Source organism: Nuphar pumila, chromosome 12 (assembly GCF_984573655.1).
Source record: "Nuphar pumila chromosome 12, dmNupPumi1.hap1.1, whole genome shotgun sequence".
Lineage (NCBI taxonomy): Eukaryota > Viridiplantae > Streptophyta > Magnoliopsida > Nymphaeales > Nymphaeaceae > Nuphar > Nuphar pumila.
Window position 1 is genome coordinate 6,933,415 of NC_143260.1, and position 18,234 is coordinate 6,951,648.

Sequence of the window (18,234 nt, forward strand, 5' to 3'; positions counted from 1 at the left end):
ACAAACGGTCAAAACATGATTGACTCAAATTATACTCGGACTTCAAATTCATTAGTTGAAGAACTGCAGACAAGATAGTGTGACTCTCACAACCGTTCCAAAGTGGCTCATCAACATCTTTAAGAAGATCATAAAATCTACTAGCTGCATCGTTTGGTGATTCTTCATCTATGATAGTTCTTACATCACTAGAACTCATAGCAGAACCCAGTTCTGTTCCTGCGGCATCAAATATCAAATTCGTATATGGATTATCGTGCACCACATTCACCAGTGCATCAAAATCGTTTCTAAATTCTTCTCCATGAAACGTCCAGTTCTGATAATCACTCACAAAACCCTTCCTGTATAGGTGATGTCTAACGCCATGAGGTTCTAAAAATCGATTATTCTTACAAATCTTGCAGGGACACCTAATCCGACCTGTGGGATCTACTGTACTGACACTTGCCGTTGCAAATTCAATAAAACTGTCAACACTATCCATATATTCATGCGATAACTCATTGTCCACTATCCTACGATACATTCATTCACGGTTTGCAGTCATTTTGTCGTATGATGGTGCGAATAGTATCCTAACCAGTTAAAAGAGAACCATCAGAATGCTATGATGAAGAAAATATCAAATTTATCATGCAATATATGATGTCATACAATCACAAGAATTATGATACATGCATTGATAACTTAATATTTTCATGTGCAAACTATTCATGACACGATACATTCATTTGAAGCATGCTTTCAGTATACAATTTCACATGGTAGACATAATCAAATTGAAAGTAACTACATGTAAGCATGGATACATTCACATCAAACATTGCAATACATTGAAATAATTCATATCAAACAAATCTCAAACATGTACCTGCAGCAAACACAGTCTAATATCCCACTAACTACTACCATGCCTAGCATGGACTCCGTACTCCAAAAATAAGAACACTTCCATATTCATACATTAAAATCATGCTCAGCATGATCTCCGAACTCCAACAAAGCAGTCCTAGATATCAACAACTAAGTGAGTGTGTGAACAATAAAGTGTTACATTCAATAAATTAAATAACATGTGATGCGCTTGCATCACTTACTCACCACGGGTATTTACCCGATTTGCATTGTTTTTGTCACTTACTTACCACGGGTGGCGGGGCACAAGCGAGTTCCGTTGAAAAATCTGCACAAAAAACACTGTTTTAAAATGAAATCACCACGAAAAAAAAAACTGTTCTGGCAAGGGGTCGACTCCCCTGCTGTTCCGGCAGGGGGGAACAGCAGGGGAGTCGACCCCCAGCCTGTTATGGCAGGTGGTTAACCCCCTGCCGGGGTCGACCCCCTGCCGGGGTCGACCCCCTGCCCAGGTCGACCCCCTACCGGAAAGGCAGGGGGCAAGGGTCCCCTGCCGAAAAACGCAGGGGGTTAGCCCTCTGCAAGAAACGCAGGGGGTTAACCCCCTTCCGGAAAACGCGGGGGTTAACCCTCTGCCGAAAAACGCGGGGGTTAACCCCCTCCGTTTTCCGGAAGGGGGTTAACCCCCTGCCGGAAACGGGAGGGGGTTAACCCCCTGCCGGAAACGGCAGGGGACGCAGGGGGTTAATCCCTTGCGTTTTCCGGCAGGGGGTTAACCCCCTGCGTGAATCGGAAGGGGGTTAACCCCCTGCCGGAAACGACAGGGGGTTAACCCCCTGTGTGAACCGGGAGGGGGTTAACCCCCTGTGTGAAAACGGGAGGGGGTTAACCCCCTGCCGGAAATGGCAGGGGGTTAACCCCCTGCGTGAAAACGGGGGTTAACCCCCTGTCGGAAACGGGAGGGGGAGGGCGTTACCTTTCTCCGGGCGGCGAACGGTGGGACCGGCGAACGACGGGAGCGAGACCGGCGAACGGCAGGAGCAGCGAAAGAAGAAAAGGAAAAGCTGTCTGGGATTAGGGTTATTCGAAAGTTAGCGACGGATTCATTCCGTCGATAAGCCAACGTAAAATCAAATTCGCAAAAATAGCGACGGATTATATTCTGTCGCCACATCCGTCGCTATTTAGCGACGACTTAGGTTCCGTCGCTAACATCGTCGGTAAATGGTGTGATCGTACCGACAGAACAGTCCGTCGCTAATTAGCGACGGACTAGGCGACAGACTATCTTCCGTCGCTACTTTCATAAGATTCAGTAATAATAGCGACGAATATTTGTCGCTCGCCAATCCGTCGCTAACTAGCGACGGAAAGATTCCGTCGCTAACGTCCGTCGCTAACAACGTATTTTCTTGTAGTGATTTATATCTTTTATATTCTTGTCTATTTCATTACTTTTCTTATTTTTATATATTTTCTTATTATTTTTGTGAGAAATTTTGAGGAATCAAGTTCTTAATTTGTCATAAGTTTTTTCAATCTTGAGTAGGATGTCAATGGATCATATTTTATCTGATATTTGAAAAAATCCATTTCCAATTTAGTCAGATTTGGCAAGCAAAAACCATATCCGATTACAATCATATGTGGATATGGTTTTGAATTTTTGCTATTGAATTGGAAGATTTATGGATTTGATGAATATCTGCCGTTTACATGTAAAAAAAACATATATGGTATGAGGTTTTCACTATGCAGATCTGAATCTGAATTAAAATTCGTTTAGCCAACATCCCATTACTCAGCTATGGTATTGGCTACATCCGATCCGAACCCTAACCGTTGACATTCCTAATCTTGAGAAAAAATTGATAACAAGATCTGTCTTTTGTAAATTATTTCAACTTTTTAATTGCACATTCCCGTGCAATCTATGGTACGTGGGAGCTCACACGTGTGATGAGAGAGAGAGAGAGAGAGAGAGAGAGAGAGAGAGAGAGAGAGAGAGAGAGAGAGAGAGAGAGAGAGAGAGAGAGATTTTTTCTTGTTTGGCGACCTTGAATGCTTGATCTTGAAGCTGTTGCGACTAAAATACTTACAAAGGAAAGGCGTCATCGTGCCATGTGTGCGAGGAACCCGACTCAACACACTGCAACGATTGGCGGAACTGAGCTCAGCGAATGGCGGTCTTGCCTGCTATAAATAATCTGCAGTATTCTCATGGCTCCTTCTGTGCGCGAGTGGGGAAGCCCAAGAATTCCGGACGTTGGTCATCTCCATTCTCCTCTGATCGGCTCGTTTTCGGCAACGGCGACGCGTTCCCCATTCGTTTCTGCTCTTTCTCTGGTAACCCATCTTTCTCTCTATCTGTGTGAGTGTCTGTCTTGGGTAGTTGTGTGTGTGATCTTTTTATTGTTCTTTTTAGTTTTTGGGGATTTGGGTCTTGATTTTGATTGTTTTGCGAACACCATATGGAGGATTCTGGCTTTAGGTGATGGAATTACGAGGTTATATTCATTTGTTTGAATGATGGTCGTATTGAGATGAATTTGGAACGATCCCATCCTTTGAATTTGGTTCTTGAATTGAAATAATGGTCCATAAGATGTGTATGTAGTGGTGGGTTGCAGACTTGCGGGTCAACCCGTTTACCCGAACCCGACCGCCAACCCATTTACCCGACCCGACCCGTTTATTAAACGGGTTGGCGGGTCGTGTCGGATTACCCGTTTAATAAACGGGTCGGGTTCGTGTTTGCCACAGCTGACCCGTTTATTAAACGGTTCAGGTTCGGGTTGAGGTATGCTGACCCGCCAACCCGACCCGATTGCCACCTCTAGGACTCTCTAGGTCTTGATAAGATTTTTGATAGTTTTTTTTTTGTTGGGGTTGGTGTGTGTGTGTGTGGGGGTGGGGGGGTCTTGATAAGATTATTCACAACTCTAAGATGGTTTCTATCATAACTCGCCAAAGGGTTTAAACAAAAATTATGCGGTCTTCATTGTGGGGTGCAGATTGTAATAGAGTGCCTTTTGAAGATTAAATCAATGATACATTGACCAAAAATAGAACGTAATACTCAACTGCCCATTATGTGATGCTGCTAGTTCTACAAATCAGAGTTGAATTTTAGTTAACAGAAAAGGTGAAGGAGAACTTGGAGAGAAAACTTCGACAATTTTGCTGGTGGCAGCAGAGAGCCGTCATTTTGACTTTTGCACTCACAACTGGTTCAATATATTACTTGTGTGTCGGAAAAAAGAACTTAGCTCAGGCTATCTGGGGCTGATGTTTGCAGGTTGGCAATTGGTGACTTGCTTGATTAATTTTCAGTTTAGCTGGACTCGTGGAGTTCATCTCTTCTGGACACGAATAAGTTTTCGTGACTGACTTTAAATTGGGTTTAGGATGTGGTATTGGATCGAAGAACTCAAATGTATCAAAAAACAGAATAGACACTTTAATATGTATTTGATGACAATCTTGCAGCTATAAAAATATTCACTTCGATGGACCTACAGCTCAACGTGTGTAACATTTGTCCATGGGCCACAACATGCATATTTTGTTAAAACCAACAGTATATCATATATTGGTATCTCATGGTGGAAATTTCCGAAGGTTCTACAGTTAGGGATAGCACTTAATTAATGTAGTATTGTATAATCCCTTGTTTCTATACAAGTTATGTTTTCCTTCCCTTGTCTTTTAAGAAGAAATTTTCTTGTAACGTTCTTTGGCAAGTTTTTCTAAGTATCCTGGGTCATGGGACTCCTCTGCACTGGGAAATTAATGTCTGTGAAAAGTGTGACAATATAATGCAAGTAGCAGTGGGTCAAATCAACCAAATAACTACCAATTTTATGAGCAATGAGAGTAAAAGTGTGTAGATGAACACCCGAGTGATGGCGCAAAATGGTTCTCATACAAGTAAGCATAATTGGAACTCAACTACTTGTTCTAAAGTAACACTACTGATTTTGTAAATGTGTTCATGTCTCTGTATTTGCAATTAAGTATCATATGGTAAAATTGACTAATTTTGTTGTTAATTCTACATGCATGATTATGGGTGTTCATTCATGATCACCATCCTTTTGCACATTTCTAGGTGTATTTCTTTATAAAAAAATTGACCCCTCTTGATAAGAATGTTTAGCTGATCAAGGTTGAACATACATTTTACTTGCACATTTAACAGTTGTTGCTGATTTTTTTAAAACTAAACTGTTTGCAGGTTTAAACAATTTTTGCAGATATTCAAGGTTCATGCCTTATGCGATGAATACAACAGAGAGAAATGCACCTGTTTCTGGTCAAGCTGAAATCGCCAATGGACCAGACCATCTACTTGTCCTTGTTCATGGCATCTTATCTAGGTGATAAATTGCACCTCTTTTCACCAATTAAGCGATAGATTTTTCTAATTGGTGAAAAGGCATATGCTTCTTTAACGCTTTACCTTTATTGAAAGTCATGTTTGTCTGCATAAACACTGAGCGGGTTCATGAGACAATAATATATATATATTATTATTATTTATTTAATAAAACTGGCTATTAAAGGCTGTATCTTCACTTGACCAAAAGCCATAAAGCGGAATGCATTGCCACCATTGTGATTCACCTAATGTTTTGCCTTCTTTTAATGGACCTATGAAGTCTCTAGTTCAAGTAATCATGCATTAATGGACCTATGGAGTCTGTAGATCAAGTAATCATGCGTTTGTCCACAAGGAAGGCATGCTTCCCCAAAGTGCGTTTCGGAAGCGCAAAACCTCGCGCTTCCGAAACGCACCGGGAAGAGCAAATTTTTTTTGGGAAGCGCATTTCCCATTTTTTGGAAGCGTGCTTCCCCCTTCTTCCATTTTTTTTGTATTTTTATCTTTTTCCGCTTCCTCCTCGCTTCCGGTTCGCTTCTTAGGACACTTCCGAGACGATTCTTGATTCGCTTCTAAGTCGTCACACGCTTCCCGCTTCCTAAAATTTTGAAAGTGCCTCGCTTCCTGCTTCCACTTCCCGCTCCCGCTTCCTCGACTGGCAACTATGATATCTAAAAGCCACATAAGAATTGGAAGATTCATTTTTCCCTCTTCAATTTTGAAATTGTTGTCTCTAATCCAAATCTGGCTGGTTTCCAGTGAGAAGCTCACTCTTTAGGTTTTGAGAGATACTTATAGTTGAGGTCTGATTTGCATTTATTGAATTGTTCATTATTATTTCTCAAGTTAGCTTTCTTAATCATTTACAGCCCTAGTGACTGGACATATGTAGAAGCAGAGCTAAAAAGGCAATTGGGCAGCAACTTTTTAATCTATGGTATGCCATTTGTCTGCCATTGCAATTGCTCATTTTGTTCTTAGCAATTTTTTTGGAGTAAGATCCTTTTAGTCTAAAAAATAATTTTAAGAATATATATTTATTTTTAAAGCTGAAGTATGCGGGCTTGCATGCAGCAAGTTCAGCTAATAGCTACACAAAAACCTTGGGCGGTATTGATGTTGCTGGAAGGCGACTAGCAGATGAAGTAAGGCTTATTAATATCATATTAATAATTATTTGACAATCATTTTTTCTTTTCATCTTTATATTATGCGCTTACTTGCTGGAAGACAGGTCACACAAGTTGTTCGAAATACAGAAAGTTTGACAAGGATATCTTTTCTGGCTCATTCACTTGGTGGCTTGTTTGCAAGATATGCAATTTCTGTCTTATACTCTCAAGATTCTGATCTCATTAGCCTCAGAAGAGGAGATAAAGAGAATTTGTCATTTCCCTCAAAACGCAGTATAGTAGGGTTGGCGCCTGTCAATTTTATTACCTTGGCAACCCCACATTTAGGAGTAAGAGGAAAAAATCAGGTGTTTTTCTAGCCAACTGCATTCATTTATTCATCTTGTTGCCTCCTTGTCATTTCATTCTTTATTTGTTAGGAGGTTACATATTTGTTCTTATGATATCTTCTCATTTTGATACATTATTCAACTTTTCATGTCATGTCTCTTTGTGGTCGTATTGATATATAGTTGGACATCATGTTATTAACCACACAAAAAGTTGTTTTGCATAGATTGCCTAGAAGAGTCTTTATTTTCTTTCAATTAAACAAGTCCTTATTTACGAAGTGTGAAAAACTATTTAAAAACTAAAGCATAAAAGGTGTCCAATCATAATATGGACCTGCCACATGATGTCTATGGTTACTATACAGGATGAATATTTGGCATGTTAACGCATAGAACAAATTGTGCACTATTTGTACCCTAAGCACTTGAGTGCATCATGTGGTTGAGCATTGATTTTAATTTTGGACATTCCTTTTCATTACATTTTCAGTGGTTCAATTACCTTTGCATTATTGTATTTACATTCATCATTACTTGGATTATGAATTACACAGCATTCTTATAGCACTGTATTTTCCATTAACACCAGCATTGTAAAGCTATAATTGTGAATCTGTTAAATTTTCCAAAATCTTGAAGGGGTTTCCTTGAAAAGAATACAAAGTTGAGATGCACCTTTGCCATGGCAACTCCTTAACCTTCAAGTTCATTTCAATCATGGATCCCTCCATCTCCATCACTAAACCTATGTGTATTTTTCAAATGTGGAATCATGATTTGAGCACTGCCGCTGTTCACTAACTTTGATATAATTCTCTGAATATATAATACCATCTATTATTTGGAATTGTACCAACTAAACAGCCAAAATCATGTGTTTTACTGTTAGTCCTAGTTTACTACCTTATTCTATTATATTGTGTCAATACTATTCATTTAGGAATAATTGTCAGGGAAACCTTTGTAATAGATCTTATCTTCTTAATGTTTGAATATGTATCTTCATGTTTGATGAACTCAAGTTGCAAGGTTTTGGTTGTGTTTTTACGTACATAAAAAGTTTGCATGCTTGTTGAATTGAATAACTAGGATTTCATTGAGTCATTCCTGGATTCGTCACCCCCCCCACAATTTTGTTAGATTGATATTAGGTGGATAACGATCAAAAGCTACCAATGCTATGCATATGGTCATATACTTGGCAATTATGTCACGTGGACTCAGATATGAGACAGTCACAGAACATGAACACCTAAGTTTTAGAATAATGAAACACAGAGCTGTGTGTGTGCGCAAGTGCACGTGCATGCATGAAGAAATATAAATATGCTCATCTTCATGATGAGTTATATAACAAATAGGCTTGGTTATATAAACAGGTCAGGTTTAATTCAGATGTAAGCATTACTGAATCAGAACTGATCAGATCTTGCCTAATCAGATTCAGAGTTGGATGGAAAAGGGTAATAGTAATACCAAATCCGGTTCCAACTAGCTAATAAGATATATTTAATGGGTAATTGATTGGATTCAGATTTGGTTCGGATGCCGATGTGGATTTAGATGTCAAACTGCATAGTGAATCTGGATCCGATTACTAATAGGATGTTACCTGCTCTACTGAAGCTGACTAAAGGGATTCAAATTTTGTCAGATATCCAACCCAAATCCTATTGACATCTCTAATAGAAAAAACAATTTAAAGATAAAATAAAAAGTTCAAGATCATAAAAGACCAAGTCATAGAGAAGGCATTGATTGTGTCTGGCATAGATTTGACTGTATGAGCATTTAGGGCTAAGCAAAATATCCATATCACATATCTATTTTAAGGTCTACTAGGAGTAGGTTGCCTCGTGAGTTAAGTGTACTAGTGCTGAAAATTTGTCTGTGTCTTTTTCTCTGCTTCAGCAAATTTGTACTTGTTCCTATATCCCTTCATATCTGCTGAGGAAATAATCACCTCAATGTGATTACCTTAAACATCAAGTTTTTTGCAGCTTCCTTCAGTTTGCTTTAAGTTAATGTTTTCTGATAAGTGACATATTGACATCCATAAGGGAATGGATTTGAGGGTTTTGTCAATTATCAGTTTTTCTCATGGTTAACTTTTTCCTTTTGAATATATCAGCTTGAAAAGAGGAAAGGGAGAGACTGCAAACATACTTTGCTAATTAAGGAAGCCAGCATCAACACTAAAGTATGAAACACCATTATTAACTCTATTTCTGATTATGCAGTTATATAGTTCAATTTAGTTATGCTTAAATTTTTCTTGATCCATTATAGTTGCATGCCTCCTGCTGTTGCTCAGATTTCCTCGTTTTCAATATTTATGAAAGACTTGTTGAGAGTGAAGTTTTATGACTATCAGTATTTTAATGAAATATTTCCAAAACGATGACATCAGACTCCTTAGTTGACCTGTATCTTGTGTCTGTTATCCATTTTCAGTTGCAAACAATTGAATATGCTGATATATTTGATAATGTGCATCATTCTTCAGCTTCCATTGCTCTTGGGGGTTCCCCTGTTGGAAAAGCTTGCTCCAACTGTAGCTACTATTCTGATTCGCCGAACAGGTCGTCAGCTATTCCTTACTGATGGCAAATCTTCTAAACCACCTCTTCTTTTGAGAATGGCATCTGATTGTGAAGATGGAAAATTTATGTAGGTTTAGTATTTGATATGTATACTGACAATTCAGTTATTTGATATCAAATTTGTACGAGGCATTTCTCATGTGCTTTAAACTTGTGCTGCAGGTCTGCTCTTGCTTCATTTAAGTGCCGGATTGTATATGCGAACGTATCTTATGACTGTATCCTGGTGCATATCCTACTAAGAATTGATGTTCCTCTTCTCAGGAAGCAGGTGTCCTCTTTCATTTTTCCAAGCTGTTTTACTTAGCATCCTTTAGACATGGTTGGTTGGCGCACATCCTCCATTAGGAGGGAGATAGAGCTTGTTAAGGTAAGATGTTCCATATGTTTTATAGTTTTTAATATTCTTCATCTAAACAGAATATGACATTTGACTGCACAAACTGTAAACTCAAACAAACTGTAAGTCAAACCAGCTTAATACATGGCATTTGCATTTTGATCTTATAATTAGATGCCCTAGCTTATGACAGGGATCTTGGGGATCAGAATCCTATGGAAATCTATGAGAGACTTCTTTCATCTTCTAATTTTGAACTTGTTTACGGGAGTGCAATTCATTAGACATAGTTGAGAATAACAAACTAAACATTGAACACATGCTTATCGTTAATTTTCTGAACTATATAAATGCTTTATGTGTATTAATCAAGATTTTATATGTGACAAAAGAAGTATGTCTAAGTTTGTCTCTTTATGCTAATTCCTCAACTTGATAGTGACAATAAGAAAAATAAGTAGAAGTCATGTTTAAACACTGAAAGCAACAGGCATTTACCTATAAACCAAAACACAGCAACCACAAGTTTAATCAGTATGCAAACTTGATTCTTGAGGTGTGCACTCTTTCCTTGCTATCTTCAGAAGACCAAAAGGACTGAAAGAGAACACTGTAAGAAAGCAGTAAAAGTAAAGAACTATCATGTGCTTAAGCTTAGATTGAATTAGACTCCAGCCAGTACCTGTGACTTGGCTCTAACTTCTCAAGTGTTCAAGTTTGTAACGTGGAAAATACAGGCTCTTGCACCTTGGGGTTTTCAGATCAGGATCTTTTCCACCTTTAAACTATACTGCCGCTTGATAAGGGATGTTACATACATTTCTTGTATTAGTGTTTCTACCATGCATCATACAACAGATTATTAGTTGCATATGCATCAATAGTGGTCTTGACAATATCTTGGTGAAGCAATTTCCAGCAATGTTGCAGGATTTTTTATAGATCTCAGAAAAATCTCATAATTTTGCAAAAATAATGAAAAAAATATAGGAAAGAATGGAGATTTTGCTAATGTTCATTTTGCAAAAGTGTGAACCGAAGACGGAGAGTGTTTAAGACAGGAAAAAAAAGACAATTTATTTCTAAATGATTGAAAAACTAATGTCGAATAAAGAAGATTTTGACATTGAAATAATACTGTGATATTATCATGATAATTTTTAAATTATCATTATTTTCCAAAATATCGACAACATCTGTGATCATAAAAGTTTGGTCTTGCTCCAAAAGAGGGAACCATATCTGATCTTGCTATGTGCTCAGTGTCTCCCTCTTTGGTAAAGGATTAGTGTGGTATCTAATCCTGTAACTTCCACTTAATTTTCTTTGGGTACTGTACATTGCCTGTTTGGACTCATGTTTGTTGATGAATCCAGCCCCCCAAAAGGTCGTTGGATGGGTATAAACATGTTGTAGATGTGGAATATTGCCCTCCAATTCCATCTGAGGGACCAAGTTTTCCGCTCAAAGCAGCAAAGGCTAAGGAGGCAGCTCAGAATACTCCTAATCCTGAGAATGCATCAGTGTATCATGACATTCTTGAAGGTTGTTATGCATAATTAATTTTTTCAGTCCTCTTTCTCCTTGGGTTTCTGTTTTTCCTTCATTACATGTATCATTACTTATTTATTAAATGTGGTGATGTTTTCTACATACATACGTGCATGCTTGCACAGCTGCACACATACATAATTGTGCTGGTGTTTTCTACGTACATATGCATGTGTGTGACAGTTTGGGTCTTGATTACTACTCAACCCCTGTTCCACCCCCATAAAGTTATTATGCTGGGACCTAGATAACACCACATCCTCCACTTGAGCTTCTGATGGATTAGAGCAGCGTGGGTTTTCATCTGATCCATAAATGGATGGGGTTGTTTTGGTAATTTTCTTGCTTACATATTGAAGATTAGACAGTTAGCAGGCCAACCAGTTGTAATAAGCAGAATTTTGTTAACCATTGTGGAGGTCATCCTGGTATCGACTCTCAGAGAGTTAGGGCTTGGTGATGTTAGTTGGCATAGCCTTTTCCACTGTTATTGCACAGTACCTGATGTTCTTAGTGTATGCAGAGGAAATGATACGCGGCCTACAGAGGGTTGGATGGAAGAAAGTGGATGTGAGTTTTCATGCGGCACTTTGGCCATTCTTGGCCCATAATAACATTCATGTAAGCATCTGTCTTTCCTTTGTTAACAAAGAGGATGTTCTTCTGTTGTGTTTGCTGATAAAAATCTGTACTGAATCAGGTGAAGCAAGAATGGCTGTATAATGCTGGTGCAGGGGTGGTTGCTCATGTTAGTGACCACCTAAAACAGCAAGAATCTGCCATGTTCATTGCATCAAGCCTCTAGGTTTTGCATTCTATTCTTCTTATTATAGGTCTATAATGAGAGAGAGAGAGAGAGAGAGAGAGAGAGAGAGAGAGAGAGAGAGAGAGAGAGCATGGTGCAAGTGTAGATTAGACTACAAAATAGCAAAACTCCGAAAATGTCAATGATGCAGAAATGTGAACATTTATTACTCAAGAAACCATTGGTGCTGAATGATTTGCATAAACAAGATACTCTCTCTCTCTCTCTCTCTATATATATATATAAATTGGTTAACTGTTTGCACAATGTGGATTGTCACGGGCCTATTTCTTTAATAGCCAGTGCGGCGCGACGGTCTTTCCTTACCACCACAAGCCTTTCGATCGCCCGCTTGCCGCTGCGAAAGCTTTGATCATAGAGAGTGTAAGAGAGCGAGAAAGAAGAGATGAAGAGAAATTGTAATCACTTGAAAGTAATCACAATGAGGGTGAACAAAAGAAACCTCAACGCATTTGCATTCATTCACAATTTTGCTCGTAGGCTTATTACAATTCAGATCTATGAGCTGACCCTTCAGGGTATTTATCAACCTAAACCAAAGTGCAACGGTGACCTGAAAAAAGTTACAAGTGATTCAGCGGAAAGAGCAGACATTCTTAGGTGTCATGCGTACTGAAGAAGGTGGAAGCAACAGTGTCGCCGACCCTTGCCTCACTATTGGCAGAGTTTCGGGGAGTGATGTCTCAAGATAGAGTTGACCCCTAGAGCAAAGCCTCCTATCATGGTCTCTTATTGCATGGGACCGACTGAACTGAAGGAGCTGCGCAGACAGCTGGACGAGATGTTAGAAGTAGGCATCATTTATCCTTCGAAAGCACCTTTTGGTGCTCCTGTGCTCTTCCAGGTGAAACATGATGGTTTCAAAAGGCTATGCGTGGATTACCATGCATTGAACAAGGTCACAGTGAAAAACAAGTATCCGTTGCCACTGATTGCGGACTTGTTCGATCAGTTAGGCAGTGTCTGTGTCTTTTCAAAGCTAGATTTGCGATCAGGTTACTGACAAGTGAGGATTGCTGATGGTGATGAGCTTAAGACGACTTGCGTCACTCGCTATGGTGCATATGAATTTCTGGTGATGCCATTCGGCTTGATGAATGCTCCAGCTAGGTTCATGACATTGATGAACAAGATCTTTTACCCCTACATAGACAAGTTTATGGTAGTCTATCTTGATGACAACGTGATTTACAGCTCCAGCATGGAGGAACATGTCAGGCACTTGCGAACAGTGTTTCAGGTGCTGAAGGAGAATGATCTCTGTGTCAAGCGAGAGAAGTGTCTCTTCAGCCATAAGAAGATCAACTTTCTTGGCCATGTCGTGGGGCATGGTTTGCTGCGCATGGACGGACAGAAGATAAGAGCCATCCAAGAATGGAGTCTGCCAACCAAAGTGACAGAGTTGTGGTTATTCCTTGGCTTGACAAACTATTATCGACGATTCATCAAAGGCTACTCTCTCATTGTTGTGCCCCTCACGGACTTGTTAAAGAAGAATCAGGTATGGTTCTAGATAGGAGCTTGCCAAGATGCTTTCGATGTGAGGGAACCAGTGCTGCGGTTGCCAGACCACACAACACCCTTTGAAGTCCATACAAATGCTTCAGACTTCGTCATTAACAGAGTTATCATGTAGGAGGGACATCTGATTGCTTACGAGAGTCGAAAGCTAAAAGATGTGGAGAGGCGCTACACTGTGCATGAGCATAAGATGATGGCCATCGTGCACTGCCTCAGGACCTGGCGGCACTATCTTCTGGGTGCCCAGTGCATCGTCAAGTTAGATAATATCGCCACGAGCTATTTTCAGACGCAGAAGAAGCTGACGCCCAAGCAAGCTCGATGACAAATGTTTTTGGCTGAGTTCGACTTTGGTTTGGAGTATAAGGTAGGGAAGACTAACGTTATTGCTGACATCTTGAGTCGCAAGGCAGAACTGACGGCTGCACGGGTGAAACCTTTCGAAGTTCACTTGGAGGGTGCGTTGCTGGACCGCATCCGCGAAGTAATGCAACAGGACACAATGGCGCAACACCTTGTCTCCCTAGTGCAAGTGGGAAAAACTCGACGATTCTGGCTACGGGACAACCTCTTTGTAACTAAAGGAAGATGCATCTTCGTGTCGCGGTGAGGAATCATTCATCGCAAATTGCTTAAGCAGTGTCATGATACATTTGAAAGTACTGTAGGATCGAGGCAACAAGCACTAGAGGGGGAGGGTGAATAGTGCTTTTAAATAATGTCATTGGAATTTTGAAGGATTTTGAGATTCGCAAAGCAATCACACAAAGAACACAAGAATTTATCCTGGTTCGGTGTTCCTGACCTACATCCAATCTCCAAGCAAAATCCGCTTGAGATTTTCACTATCAACCTTGTGTCACTACAAGAACATACCGACTAAATTCGGTCTCACTTTCAGTAACAACCCTACTGAAAGCAAATAACTCCTTTAAACCAAGGAGTCATTTCCTTTTACAGAAAAATATAATTAAACAAACTTACAATCAACCTACGAGCCTTTCTTATAAATGTAGATAAAATGCAATTGGTTTTACAATCAACCTACGAGCCCAATACTCCACCCCTAGTGTCACGACCTAATCTTGGTGCCTCCCCAACCTAGAGTACAAAACTTAAAGGAGAACTATGAAAGCTCAAAAAACATTTAGCTGCAGCAACTAGAGCAAAAAAGGCAGAATCTTCAACCATATGCCAAATCCATAAATAGAGATAATCTATCCGGATAAATTCCCTTTCCCCATCTAGCTTTTCAAGCCAAACTCAAAATCAATCACAAATGAGTTTAAATCGATTGTTTTGTTTGAATGAGGTTAATTTAACGAGCGAGTAGACTATGGATCAAACTTAGTTCAATCAAAGCCCATGCATTCTTTTTAATTTCTCTTTCTTTTCCTGAAAAGACTGGCTTAGAATGAAATCAAATGACCTAATTCGGACTACATAACAGCTAGAAACGTAAGCGCTCGATCTTCTTGACTACCATAATAGCAAGATTTCTCACAACCCAAAAGAAATAAAGCAACCAAACACAAACTCAAAACAAGAATCACCAAGCGTATTCATCTAAAACCACTAAAACAATCTTCTATCTCTCTCTTGACCAAGAACAAAAAAACACTAAATTTACAGATCACTTCATAACTCACCAACAATCAAGAGAGAGAGAGAGAGAGAGAGAGAGTACCCACTTCATCTCGACGACGGCCCCGAGCGCTCTGAGTCCACTGAGGTACAAATCGACGGGTCGCGCACCCATGCTGCACCCACCGGGCAGCCCGACTTCGGCCTCGCCGAACCGGCCGAGCAACGGCTCGATCACGAGGAACCCGGCGCGGGTCCTCCCCACCTCGCAGGAGCAGGGCGGCCCCGGGCAGACCCCGGAGGCGTCGACCACCAGCTCTCCGACGCCGCCTTCCTGCCACTCGACCCGGGCGCCCACCGACCGGAGGACACCGACCATCGACCGGGTGTCGAGGAGGTCGGGGACCCTCCGGACAGCGGAGGCGCCGTCGCAACAGAGGGCGGCGGCGAGGATGGGCAGCGCCGAGTTTTTCGCCCTGCTGATCCTCACGTGGCCGGAGAGGGTGGCTCCGCCGGAGACGGAGAGCCTATGCTCTGGCACCGGCGACGGAGGGCGGTGGTGGTGGGTGGCGAGGCTGGCTTGGGACAGGATGATCATTTCGAGGATTCCTTGTGGGCCTTTCTGGAATGATTCCAACCAACGGTCGCTCGTCGGAGAGTAGAGAGGGAGACCGTTGTCGTCGTGGTAAAGATGATGCGTGCTTTTGGGGTTACGTTGAAAATAAGCTGTTAGTTTTTATTGTGCCACGTTGCAAGACATTTTTAGTCACTCTAACCTTCTGTTAGTAAGAGTTAATAGAATTTTACACCTTTACATCAAGGCTAATACTGTTCAACTTGATCTAAGTAGGGTTGATAAACGAACAGGTGCAACTCGTGGCTCGGCTCATCCCAAGCTCATTCGTGTTAAGTTCATTTGGGTGACAAGCCAAGCACAAACTCGTTCGTATAGCCGAGTCGAGTAAGAACAAGGGGTGTTTGTCTTGGCTAGGTTTGTTGTTCTTAGGTATACTTGTATCCAACAAGTTAGGCTTTCGATTCTCTCTATGACATGAACCCTTCGATACAAAAATAAATTTTTTATTTAGGCGACTCAACTGGGGCTCGGCTCATTTGGCACGAGCCTATACTAGCTGAGCTCATCTGGGCTTGCACGAGCCATACAAGCCGAGCCCAAACACTATATGGCTGTAAAACAGCCCCTAAAAGCCTACAATCTTACTAATATCTAGACCCAACCCGAATATTAATCAATTTAAGACCCAGCTAATTTAGACCGCCCCATTTTTTCCCTGAACTCATTAATCCGTATGGTCCACACATTTTTGTCATATCCAAACCCAAACTCGGACCCGAGTCAAATTGGGTTGGGTCTAGATCTAATTGTTAGACATGATTAAAAAATGGGTCTACTTAAGACTTGAATCTGACCGAATAAACTTAAAACACAAGTATGACAAGAACCACCTGAACCCGACAGAACCAGACCCGGTTATACCCTTGGCTGTTATAGCCAGCAACGGCTCTGCCTTCCTGTTTAGGGCCATCACTATTTGTCACCTGACACAGGCGATCACAGTTCGAAACCCATGTGGGATGTTACTTGCTGGAAGTTTCTTGGCTTAGTATATAAAAAAAAAAGATGTTTCTATAGAAAAATTTTGTGAGCTAAATGCCACCGGAGGTCATTTAGGATAGTGTCGGCAGATACTAGTCATTTTGCTTGTTAAATAGCCAATGGTGGAGATTCAAAGGGCTCCACTCATCTAGTTGGGTGGGTTCGGCCCTGTATGACAAGGGGAAAACCAGGTTTGTCAAAATCCTGATTTTTGTCAAATCCAGGTTGACAAAAGCTTACCTGCCCTAAGTTGTTTGGATGACCAAAAACCTGGTTTTGAGGATTTTGATCACAAAAAACTAAAAAAAAAGGAAAGAAAAATAGAGGCTGACCATTTTCTTGCCATCCATTGGCTGGAAAATGGCCGGAATGGTGTCACCTTTCCTAAGAAGTACCATCCCAGTCATTTTTCCGGCCACCTACATGGCCAAAAAATTGACAGAATATTATAAAAAAACAACCATTTTTTGGCCGATGGGTGGTTGGAAAATGGCTTGGATATAAACTAACGCAAAAAAACAAAAATAGAAACCGACTATTTTCCCTCCACCCATCGACCGAAAAATCGCTGATGTCCATGAATACTAAAAAAGAAAGGGCCTGAAATCCTGCCCAAAAATGGCCCAACATAAGTGGAGATGGGAGGGGCCATGTGAGGCGTTAGAAGAAAGAGGGGCTTGTGAGGGTAGTGATCCCCTCCCTCCAATAAACCCAAATGAAAAAAATTAGGGGGAGAGGATTGGTAAAATTGGGTTGAAAACCCAGGTTTTACTTAAAGCCTGGTTTGGTTGCACCCGACAGGTTTTTTTAATAAAACAATGTTTGAAACCAAAACCAGGTTTCCAACTTGGTTTTGGGTATACCTTAAGGTTTTCAAGTTGAAGGATGTCACAAGTCCAACACTTGGGACATGTTTGAAAGTGGAAAAGTAATAGAAAAAGTGAAGGCAATAAAGAAAAAATTACACTGTTTCCATTCATCACAAACAAGAGGAAAATTTTGAAAAGAATTTTTTTTTATAAGAAAAATATCTTGACCTGTGAGAGTGGAGGAATTTTTCATATCAAAATCTTTCTAGGTTTGGGCAAAGTCTTCTTTTTCTTCCTATGGCGAGACTCAACGGTGTAGTCATCCTCCATGAAGCTGTGGTCCACCTTTTTTTTTTCAGGTCTCTCTCTCTGGTCGTATGGATTCACCTCAAAGGAATTCATTAACATGTGTGTATAGGTGCATTTTTGGCTGAAGGGTGATGGAGTGTGTTTTCTTTCACTTGGTTGGTTTGGCTGATGGGTGATGGAGTTGTTTGTGAAGATTGTGGATGTTGGTATTTTTTTTTATTGTTTATGGTTGATAATGCATTGTTTTTTGGTCTTTCTTTCATGGTTTTTTGGTGTGAGAGTTTCAGTTTGTATGATGAAGAGTATATATGATATGTATATCTTTTTGTTTGTTTTCGCAGAGAGAGATTTTGGTTGTGTTATTCGAAA

General features: G+C 40.4%; 2 protein-coding genes across 2 annotated transcripts; one reads left to right on the plus strand and one right to left on the minus strand.

Annotated features, from left to right (window-relative positions):
• The first annotated feature begins 3,038 nt into the window (after nt 1-3,038).
• LOC149819823 (uncharacterized) lies at nt 3,039-12,181 on the plus strand. Its single transcript, XM_089983503.1, has 11 exons — nt 3,039-3,204; nt 5,096-5,237; nt 6,109-6,176; nt 6,314-6,384; nt 6,474-6,719; nt 9,211-9,374; nt 9,470-9,525; nt 9,625-9,677; nt 11,024-11,192; nt 11,722-11,819; nt 11,899-12,181. The coding sequence occupies exons 1-11, from the start codon at nt 3,039-3,041 to the stop codon at nt 12,001-12,003; spliced, it is 1,338 nt and encodes a 445-aa protein (XP_089839629.1). The 3' UTR covers nt 12,004-12,181.
• A 72-nt stretch (nt 12,182-12,253) lies between these two features.
• Nucleotides 12,254-15,812, minus strand: LOC149819824 (uncharacterized). Its single transcript, XM_089983817.1, has 2 exons — nt 15,237-15,812; nt 12,254-12,370 (listed from the first exon to the last, which is right to left on the minus strand). The coding sequence occupies exons 1-2, from the start codon at nt 15,725-15,727 to the stop codon at nt 12,280-12,282; spliced, it is 582 nt and encodes a 193-aa protein (XP_089839943.1). The 5' UTR covers nt 15,728-15,812; the 3' UTR covers nt 12,254-12,279.
• Between the last annotated feature and the right edge of the window lie 2,422 nt (nt 15,813-18,234).

Coding starts and splice junctions, on each gene's coding strand:
- LOC149819824 (XM_089983817.1), bottom strand. CDS start 15,727: ATGATCATCCTGTCCCAAGCCAGCCTCGCCACCCACCACCACCGCCCT. Junction 12,371..15,236: donor GGGGCCGTCGTCGAGATGAA/GTGGGTACTCTC, acceptor CTATGATCAAAG/CTTTCGCAGCGGCAAGCGGG.
- LOC149819823 (XM_089983503.1), top strand. CDS start 3,039: ATGGCGGTCTTGCCTGCTATAAATAATCTGCAGTATTCTCATGGCTCC. Junction 6,385..6,473: donor GAAGGCGACTAGCAGATGAA/GTAAGGCTTATT, acceptor GCTGGAAGACAG/GTCACACAAGTTGTTCGAAA. Junction 9,375..9,469: donor TGTGAAGATGGAAAATTTAT/GTAGGTTTAGTA, acceptor CTTGTGCTGCAG/GTCTGCTCTTGCTTCATTTA.